At 37.0% G+C, this 11443-nt stretch overlaps 1 protein-coding gene across 1 annotated transcript; it reads right to left on the reverse strand.

Annotated features, from left to right (window-relative positions):
• Positions 1-665: 665 nt before the first annotated feature.
• Positions 666-4452, reverse strand: dhrs13l1 (dehydrogenase/reductase (SDR family) member 13 like 1). The gene is made up of 5 exons (XM_036567834.1): positions 4199-4452; positions 3878-3996; positions 3237-3360; positions 2336-2662; positions 666-1140 (listed from the first exon to the last, which is right to left on the reverse strand). The coding sequence occupies exons 1-5, from the start codon at positions 4320-4322 to the stop codon at positions 878-880; spliced, it is 957 nt and encodes a 318-aa protein (XP_036423727.1). The 5' UTR covers positions 4323-4452; the 3' UTR covers positions 666-877.
• Between the last annotated feature and the right edge of the window lie 6991 nt (positions 4453-11443).

An 11443-nucleotide genomic window follows, 5' to 3' on the forward strand; every position in this document is an offset into this window, starting at 1 on the left:
TCTATTCTATTTTTTTTTTTATTATTGTAGCTGTATTTAAGCACTGTGTTAGTTGTGTATTATGCCCTGTGTAAGAACTATGTTGTGTTAATTACACTGTATTTTGAGCACTGTCGGGATCACTGTAACCCAGAGACAAATTCCTTGTGTGTGCAGCACATTTGGCCAATAAACTTATGCTGATTCTGAATACAACAGTGTAAACATGGTCAAAGGTTGAAGCCAGTAAAAATACAATGGTCAAACCCTGCTGTTATACATCCTCACATTAAAGAATTGTTATCTTTTTACAGTAATACTATTATGAATGGTTATTAATTAGGTCATGAACACATTAAAAATCAAATCAAGAATTAGCAATTATAACAAATAAAAAGGGCAACAGTGAACTGTTGCATGCCAAATAGTGAGCCCAAGTACATCTATATAGTTAAACCTCAGATCTTGCTTACTTTTGCCTACTTTGCCTTCTCCATCAGTCACTATTATCTGTTAGCTACATCAAATATATAACTAGGTGTTTATGACCTAAATAATCATGAATACATTTGAGACCATTCGTAAAGATAGTCTTAAAGTGGTTCTAATGAAACTTATTTCTCTTCATGATACTAGTTATATTTAGTTTTAGTTTTGCGCAGTGTCAGTGTCATTACGACTGCCCATTAGCATTAATGCCATTGTTTATTGATTACATGGGTTACAAAATGTTTTTTCCATACATAGTATCAGTACATGACAATACTTGCACGTTGTTACCCAATTTAGATATCTACAGTGTCTGGAACAAAGCTTTTTTTCCAGTATGGACATAAGTTAACCCATTTCCATTAATCACATTAGCATCATATTTTTTATATAAACAAGTAAAAACAGCTCAGGCCATGCCGCAGAGCCTCTCACTGACATCCCACAGTTTCCTGGCAATCTCGTCGTCTCTGGCCTCTGGCTTTACTTCTCGGACTTCGCAGTCTGAGAAGTAGCGACCACTCAGGGGCTCGATGCCCTCCTGCAGAGCGCAGTACAGCGTGGTCTGAGAGCCTGACATGGCATCCGTCTGGAAGAACATCTGCATGAGGTGCTTCAGAATCATCATGTACCAGGAATTCATGTCCCGAGCAATCTCTGACCTCACTGATCCTGCAGCACAGAACCAAGAAGCACACAGTGGAAGTGAGCCTGGTGTATTTAGATATCTAACATTGTGTGCAGCAAGTGTATATTATGCTGTATTTGATTATCATGATTTTTTGGTTTTTACTTTTTTTTGGGTGAAATGTGTTTGTAATAGAAACCATGATACAAAAATGACTGAAATCTCATATTTCGAAGAATACAGAAGACAGCAGAAAATAAACCTTAATTCACCACTAATGGAATGATGCAACATTCTCCAACAGTTGTGCTTTTATGTCTATGTCCAAGACCTGATGCATGTATCCAGGAACAGAATACATGCAATTTTATAACTCACCTGGGACTACTTTACTGCCATAGCAATACTTTTCAACTTTTTTTGATCTCCAGCCTAAGACACTATTTTTACATGCAAAGTACCTCATGGACCTGGCTTGTATATCACTCATTAACTCACTCACATTTAACAGGCTGAAGATTCTCCACAAAGGGGAGCACTTAAATAACTTTCGATGGTTCAAGAGCAATGCTTTGCATCAATGACACTGTGTGTCCTGTATTTAATGCTTTTTGTTGTATGAGCTTGTATCGAGACTATCTGGGAAAAACCATGAGAAATTTTGAGCTACACATGAGCACAAATGTAGTCTTGTTAGGGTGGGAACAAAATGACAAAATGAACAAAATCCAAAGCCTTGTGAATTGTTGGCCTATGGATGTAATGTAAATTAGCATGGCTGCAAAGTTCCCCAAAAAAACTCTGATTAAGCATGTACATGTGTCGAGTGTGTGGAGAATATGTGTGGTACAAACAGACATTATCTCAGAAAAAGAACAGTTCCATTAGCCAACAATTGCGCTTTGCTTGCTAGCTTGTTTTACCTGTGTTATTGATGTTGAAAGAGCATGGACTAAAAGAACTTAAGGGCAGGTTTTAGAAAAGTTCTACTTCTGATTGTGCCACAGTCAATGACCAAAACTTTTAACAAGTTGTCCTCTGACAAGTATGTTGGTTACAAGATCACATTTGACCCCATACGAAAAGCAGAGGTATAAGACCATTTTGACACTGAAACTGGACGTAGTTATATGCCCTGTAGACATCTATGGGGGACATTATGTCTGTGTTTTTTTTTAAAGAAGAACATCAGGCTGTTCTTTTAAACACCTGTACTGTAAGTTTGGCCATTATACTTGCCTGGGTGTAGGCTGTAGCAGGTCACATTCATTCCCTTCAGTCTCTTGGCCAGCTCATGTGTGAAGAGCACATTGCACAGCTTGCTGTGGCAGTACATTTTGAATATGTCCATGTCAGACGAGCCCATTCCCAGCCTTTTGTGTGTACTGATGCAATTGAAATCAATGGTTCCTACGTCATGGCCATGGGAAGAAACATTGATCACTCGGCTTGGGGCGCATTCCTTTAAACGGTCCAAAAGCAAATTGGTCAACAGGAATGGACCGATGTGATTGACACCAAAGACTAGGCCAAGGCCATCCTCCGTGCGCCCTGGTGCAGCAAGTCCTACAAACAAATGACACAAAGCATGCCAAATTTATCATACTCATATGGGTAAATAAAAGCGTTCTTGGCTAGCTCAAAATAATGAAGATGCCTTTATCATATTGTTTTGTTGTCAGCTCCGTACTTCTGACTACTGATACACTGTAAGTATAAAGTATTCAGACACCCCTTCTAATTAGTGCATTCAGCTACTTTAAAATGTCCCCATTGCTGATACAGGTGATTCAATTGCACAAACATAGCTTGTATAATCTCTACAGAACAGTAGAATAAGTAGAATAAGAGTAGAATAAGACGCTCGGGAGCAGCCACACATGAGCCTAAGGTCATCTTGCTAAGTGCCAAGACTAGAGTATAGTATAAAGCCCCAAAACATGAAGCTGTGAAACAGTGGAACTGTGTTCTCGGGGAGCTGTGGAGCACCATCCAATATCTTCAGGATGAGTTTAAGTGATCCAGCTCTAATCATCCAACATTAGTACCTGAACTCACTAATGTTCTTGTGGCTGAATGCAATCAAATCCCCACAGCAATCTTCCAGCATCTATTGTAAAGCCTTTACTAGAAGGCTTACCTGCATTGTTGATGAGCAGGTCAAGTCTGCTCTCAAATTTTAGAAAGGTCTCAGCGAAAGAGCGGATGGACTTCATACTGGCCAGATCCAGAGGCATGAAAACCACCTCATCATTCCCACTTTCCTGAGAAGGCAAAAATGGTCGAACATTATTTGTAGACTTCAGAAAAATCCATCAGCAGAATAATGCTGAACAAAAGAATTCAAGTCTAAACCTAAACCATTGACCAAACTAGTGATGGGCTTTTCAGTGTGCCAGGTCAAACAGCTCAACTTACAAATAAGAATAGACTCTTTCAGCTCACAATGACACTTCTTTCAGTAGCCCTGGCAGTGTTGGCTCCCCAAATTAGCCAAGTGATATTAGCTGTCATTAAGTTTTCAGTAAAACTAGTTTACCTTCTAAATAAGAAACTAACAAAAATTACATTATTGTTGTTAAAAAAGAGTCAGGTAAGTAGTTTGACAAAGAATTTCGAGAGGCAGCGATCATAAGATCATAAGCAAATCCATCAACCATCAACCATACTACTACCATGTCTAAAATCAGAAGAACTAACAAGGCACACTTGGAAACATGGCTAAGACATGGCTAATCAGAAGTGTTGCTGAGTGAATGAGTTGCTGGTGCCTCTGCTCACCCTCCTGATGTCTCGCACTGCATCCTCTCCCCTCTGCTTGCTTCTGCAGGCCACGATCACTCTCGCGCCCCTTAGTGCCAAAGCCAAAGCTGTAGCCTTGCCAATGCCAGTATTACTGCCTGTTAGACAAAGCAGTTAATTGGTAGTGTGGTCACATCTTTAGACTCCATTCTCTGCAAGCTAATGGTGTCTATTTTAGCCAAATGCCATACAAACCAGGGAAAATAACAAGCAAAAAAACGTTTAGCCCATTTATCTCATTCCAAAACAGACTTTTCTAATACTTCACACGTTCACACTCATTAGTAGCCTATAAAATACCTGTGACTATCACCGTCTTCTCGTAGAGAGTCACTGGACTAGTGAAGGTCTTTCTGTGCACGTAGGTCCTGTAGAAGATGAAATACGCTCCTACTAGCACTATGAGCAGAAGAAACAGCCACATGTCTGCGTCCTCTCTCAGAAACGCTCCAGGTCAGGATCAGGTCTGGAGCTAAAATGTAGATGCCATCGATATTAATCACTCGAAACCATCTAAGATTTCTGTGATCTCCGCCCAGTCTCTCTCAGCAGCCTTTAGGTTAGAGATGGGGGTTATGTAAGAGTGACGTTATTCAGACTCTTTTAACTCTATTGTTTATAAACACATTAACAGTCCGTCTTCAAACTGTTCTCATCAAAGGATTCCTAGAGGCGAGAAAACAGCACTGAAGGCTGTGAATAGCTAATGTATGATAATAGACATTATGATCCACAGCACGGATTGGTTGTTTTAACTTTTAGAAGTTTGATTTTGAGTTGATGGTACAAACTGTATATTAACAGAACATTACAATCTGTTAACTTACTGTCTGATGATCCACTTAAAATTTTACGTTACTTAATTTTTTAAGTTAAAACAACAATTGTCTTTTACACTTAGACAGTACTATATGAAGTTTATTGTCTCACTCATAATTAACAGTAATAATAATAATAATTACAATAATTACAATAATAATTTATTACTTGACTCATTTTAAATGCATTACATACAACAAAAACATTGTTGAACAACAGAAGCAATATTACAAAATAATTCTCAAAAACGTACTTTATTTTAGGAGTTTCTTGGAATTGAAATTCACACTTGGAATTGTAATTGAAAGTTTAGTGGGAAACTATGAATTCTAACAATCAGACTTAATTATATTTTTTAAATGATTGCCAATATTAATAACTGTTAATTAATGAATAGCAATAACTATTAGAAATAATCAGTTAGCCCTTACAAGAAAAACGTCTTCTACAGGAATAAATGCTTTGCCTCTGTCTTTTGTTCATACTGGCTGAGTGCAACATCAGTGGTTTGTTCTCAGAGGGATGGTGTGGACAGTGTGGGTTTGTGATCTGCTCCTGATCAATTAAAACAGAAATGTGGCAGCACAGCGCTCTCTAGTGGTCGTTACTTCATTATAGATTTTTGATTTATAAATCATCTCTTTGTCTGTATAATTACTGGGTTTTAAAATCTAAATACCGGAAAATGTGAACTAATTATTGTTCAGTACCAAACCGCAGTACTATTTGTAGTAGTTTCTCGAAATTAAATCATCAGAAAGCTTTCTGACCTCTGAACACATGCACACATTTTTCAGTTATTAAAACCGACGCCAGTTTCAACTTTATAATGCACTCAAAAAAATGACTCTTTGAATTTACATAATTTTTTCATCAAAGTGTTGCACGAAATTAAATTATCTACATTCAGAGATATAATTTGAGTAACATTTACTTATTACCTATAAGTAATGTCAACTTAACTATATTTTGCAGGATTTACTTCAATAACTTCAGTAAGTTTAACTAAAATGAATAATGTTCTTTCTACTTAAGCAAATTATGTAGATTGTTATAAATACAATTTTTTTTAGTTAAAACAACTCATATTTGATGCCTTTCTGATGACATTTACTCATTGCTTGTAAGTTTTGTCAGCTTAATTATATTCTGTAAAATTTCCTTGAAGTGTAATTTTAACTAAATTTAATCATGTTCATGCTATTTCAATAAATTATGTAGATTGTTAAATAACCTTTTAGTTAAACTACTCAATTCTGGTGTATTAGATACAACCGCTTAATTATATTAATGTACCATGTTTAAATGTTAATTTTCACAAATTAAACTTCAGCTACACTTATTAATGTTCCATCTATTTAGACACATGGTCAAGACACTATCATGACAATAAAAAATACAGTGACTTTATTAAGGTACATCAAATGCATATGCATATTAGGATGAACTAAAATACACATTTGCTTTACCACTGAATATTAAGTAATAAAACAAGACTATAGACAAAATAAAGCAGAGTAGTAAAAAATAGACTAAATAGTTCTCTAAAAGTGCACAGGTATCAATGAATTATTGCTTGTCTTGCAGGCAACACAAGCTAAATTGCAACTTTGCATACAATAATAAGCTTCAAACAGAACACTGCAATTATAAACACATTCAACTAAATGTGTGTGCCTTTAATCACAATTAATTAAGTCTTAAGTAATGGCCCAGAATTTGTGAAACAATGAAGTAACATTCAGTAATTATGTAATGATAACACCAACCTTAAGTGCAACTTTACAACAGCAGATATTTAAAATAGAACAGCACAATAACACAGTGTTAATGTTATATGACTTTATACAATATCCAATTGTCATCAATGATCAAAATAGTGCCCCAGAAATAGTGCCTACAGAGTACACCCTTCTTGTCAAAGCACAGCCTGTAGTTAGCACAACCTTATTTTGCTTGTTAGACTACGCAAATTTGAGGTGAAAGTTTATAGAGCTCAAATTGTTCAAAAAGCTACTTTGTACAGTGTTGGCAAAAAAAGATTCTAACATTTAACTGCATGCCATTTTAAGACAAATTGTTCTTAAACATGACCAGGTTCTTGACATGTTGTATAGAAAATCATTGAAATGTCATTGAATTTTAAGAGATGTTGACAAATACAGCCATTCTAGTTTCATGTGACTTAAGCGTTGTTCAAAAGTCCATTGCTTTTCAATCAAAGTAGAAGCTAGTGTAAAGAATTCCATATATTTCCAGAATGGACAGCCTACTCTGACTATCCCAAGATTTTGTTCTCCAAACCAAGAATTTTAGGGGAGAGCTTTGCACCATCCTTTGGCATGAGGAATGTACAAATTCATAGCAGCATTTCCGCCCATTGTGGTGAGACGTATTCAGTGCATAGATTACTCAAAGCATTACTGCAGTCTGGTGCAACTGATTTGATGTTTCCTACAATAACGTTTCCATCAGTGTCAACGTCTTCATATTCTCCAAGAGCTCCACCCTCTTCTGATGGACATTCATGGTGAAGACTTCTTGAGAGACCAGCACAGCACTGAAATGGGGTGCTGTGCTGGTCTCTCAAGAAGTCTTCACCATGAATGTCCTTCAAATTAAATCTTGTTATTAATACTAAACTCCATTGTACCCTTGCCTTATAAAGGGTAAGTTGAGTTTATTTCTCATTTGAGCTCTTCTAAATACTTCCAGGCACCTCCGACAGTTTTTTTTAATATCAAATACTTATTTTATGATGAATCTAAATAAAATCAGCCCCCATCTCCACAAAACTCCATTCAATGGTAGAATACACATTACAAAATGGATAGTTCTAGTTTACCCTTCTCACACCATCACCTACAATCTATGGTTGGTGCTAACATACTAACACACCAACGCGTTTCGATTTGGATTTACTATACAGACGGCAGGGGGCTCATTTTATTAAGCAAATGTTATAAGCAATTGATGTAAGAACTGAGGTGCCTGGAAGACACACAGTATTTAAAAGAGCTCAAATATGAAATAAGATGAATTTATGAATTTATGAAGATGAATATTGATTGCACTTGTTAGAATATACCTTCAACTGTTTAAAAAAAAAAAATTGGTACGTTAACTTGACAAGCATACAAGGAACAGATAAAAGAAACATATGAACATCAAATCCCGATCATCTTAGAGACTGAAAAATGATTACTAATTTGAACAATAAAACAAATAGATAAAAAGTAGCTTTGCAAAACAAATAGCCTCATGGTTAAATACAAATATCAAATCTGGGTCATAAAAATGCACTTAGCAGAGACTTAGAACATGCCAGAGAATCCTTTAAAACATGGCATGCAACAACCTTGGTAAGCCTTAAACTACAAACAAAGGGGGCATTTAAATAAAATTAAATGAAAAACCATGTTAACATTTCATCTTAAACATAAACTTTACTTTAATGTTTCATCACTTTACCTTAATGTTTTATCTCACCATGTGGAAGGACATAACAGTGCCTTATTTAGGCTGAAATTTAATAGTCTTACAATAATATATATTATTTTACTCATATTTAGATATTTGTTTTAACCCTTTGAGCATTATTTTAGTTTGCAACCAACTATGATATTTAAGTCACATCATGCTTCTTTTAAACCAATATGGCTATCAGGATTCCCTGTCTTGGGTTTGTGCATTATTGAGCATCAAAATCAATGTATAATAATTACTTCTACCACTTGGCACTTGAAGACCATAATGTTTAACATAAATGCAATTTGACTAAACATAAGGTAAACCACATCTTGGTAACAGTGACAGAGGGGTTACATGAGCAAAATACATTTGTGAACCTGCTTCATGGTGATTGTAGCCTACTAGCTAAGTTAGCCAGCTAGCTGCTAACACTAACGTTTGCTTAGCAAACTAACACTAGCTAGCTGCGCTAACGGTATCAGAGTCTATGTTGGAACAACACATTACGAACTGGGTTCATCGAACAGAGCATTCAGTCTTAAATGGATAAACGTTTAAATTAAACCAGGTAGCTCATGTCTGTAACATACTAGCTGCTAACGCTATGTTTGCTAAGCTAACGCTAGCTACAATAGCGTTTGTAGGCTCCATCAGAAACCGGCTCTGGCTCCATATCCAAACTCCAGGATTGGTGGAGCTAGCTAGCTAGCTAACAAAAGCTGAAATTACACAGGTTTGTGGACACCTAGTATCCAAATATCATATCCGAAATCACAGGCGAAGCGAGCACAGCCTCCTCCACGGGAAAGGATTATTACAGGTCATGTCAAGGACACACAACTAGGTCTGTTTACTTCGAATATGCTTTGAACTGAGCCCCTCACAAACTTATGCTATGCTAGTCGTCCATTAACTGTACGTTTTCATCTGTTATATCCAATGCTGCGTTGTGTGTGTCTACAACCATCTAAACAATATTTTACCGTGTAGTTGTACGATGACAGAGCAGCAAAACGCACTCGTCTGCAGTGAACTTTAAAAAATGGCGCCGTTACTTAGCTAGCTAGCTAGCAGGCTAGGTCAACAGTAACGTTAGCTAACGGTTGTGTTCATGCGCAAACTTACTGAGGACCTCAAGTGACCAACATAGACAGATACTTATGAAAGACACATTAAATTAAAACACTGCGACACAGCTTTAGTAAGTTTAGTGATTATTTGACCGAGTAACGTTATGTGTACTGTGAATATGCGTCGGTTTAAACTAACCTGGCTGGCTAGCTAAGCTAGCGAATGTTAAGCCATGCGAAGTCCTCCCTTAACCTTACGTTTTTGCCAATATTTTGCGTAAATGTCATGAATATGTTATATGTCCATAATGACAAACAATAGACAATATACAATATACAATCTCCTACCTTGTAAATGTAAGATGACAGAGTTTTCTCAGTTAATCCAAATCTTCCAAGAGAGGAGGTGTAGAAAATGGCTGCCGTCAGCTCGGACACAACATAATTATTTCTAATTAACTTTAAGCATGTTTCATATGTTTAGTTTACTGTTTTTCAACATTGCTTATTATTATTTAGTTGAAGCAAAAACACATTTAAATTGAGAAAAACATGCACAGTTTTATTTTGTAAAATGTACTTAGGGCCAAGTTCATTTTTTTCAGTGTGCCTGAATATCTTTAACATCGTTTTTGTACTGATCTAGTTTGTATTGGCTATATGAATTACAAAACTTTATATAAACTATAAAGATGAAAACTTTATTACAACCAATACGTTAAAAAGAAAAACTTTACATTTTGGAGGATGAAAAAAAAACACCTTTCATATATTATACAAAATAAAGTGCACTCTAAAGATTTTTAACAAGTTGTTATTTTTTGTATTACAAAATAACGTAAGAACTTTGTTCATAAAATTAATTTCTACTTATAAAGCTTAAATTTAAGAGCAGTTTTGCTGACTTTTTATGTATGAAGTATTTGGTGCTGGCACTTTTAGAGTCATCAGTCACTAAACCCGGCACGTTTAGAATCATCAGTCACTAAACCCGGCACTATAAGGATCATCAGTCACTAAACCCGGCACTATAAGAATCATCAGTCACTAAACCTGACACTATAAGCATCATCAGTCATTAAACCCGGCACGTTTAGGATCATCAGTCATTAAACCCGGCACGTTTAGGATCATCAGTCATTAAGCCTGGCACTATCAGGATCATCAGTCACTAAACCCGGCACTATTAAGATCATCAGTCACTAAACCCAGCACGTTTAGGATCATCAGTTACTAAACCCGGCTTTATTAGAATCATCAGTCACTAAACCCGGCACTGTTAAGATCATCAGTCACTAAACCCGGCGCTATCAGGATCATCAGTCACTAAACCCGGCACGTTTAGAATCATCAGTCACTAAACCCGGCACTATAAGGATCATCAGTCACTAAACCCGGCACGTTTAGAATCATCAGTCACTAAACCCGGCACTATAAGGATCATCAGTCACTAAACCCGACACGTTTAGGATCATCAGTCATTAAACCCAGCACTATAAGGATCATCAGTCACTAAACCCGACACGTTTAAGATCATCAGTCACTAAACCCGGCACGTTTAGAATCATCAGTCACTAAACCCGGCACTATAAGGATCATCAGTCATTAAACCCAGCATGTTTAGAATCATCAGTCACTAAACCCGGCACTATAAGGATCATCAGTCACTGAACCTGACAGTATAAGGATCATCAGTCATTAAACCCAGCACGTTTAGGATCATCGGTCATTAAACCCAGCACTATTAGGATCATCAGTCATTAAACTCGGCACATTTAGGATCATCAGTCATTAAACCCAGCACGTTTAGAATCATCAGTCATTAAGCCCGGCACTATCAGGATCATCAGTCACTAAACCCAGCACTATTAAGATCATCAGTCACTAAACCAGGCACGTTTAGGATCATCAGTCACTAAACCCAGCAGTGTTAGAATCATCAGTCACTAAACCCGGCACTATTAAGATCATCAGTCACTAAACCCGGCACGTTTAGAATCATCAGTCGCTAAACCCAGCACGTTTAGAGTCATCAGTCACTAAACCCGGCACTATTAGAGTCAGTCAGCTGCTGTGTGAGGTGGCGTCACGATACCCGCCACTTCTTTGCACGCGGAGATCCAGACGCTGGTTGTGCGGGGTGGGGGCGGAGCTCCAGAGTTCAGCCGCACTCCGATAGGCTCCA

The sequence above is a fragment of the Colossoma macropomum genome, unplaced genomic scaffold (genome assembly GCF_904425465.1).
Source record: "Colossoma macropomum unplaced genomic scaffold, Colossoma_macropomum, whole genome shotgun sequence".
Taxonomy (NCBI): Eukaryota; Metazoa; Chordata; class Actinopteri; order Characiformes; family Serrasalmidae; genus Colossoma; species Colossoma macropomum.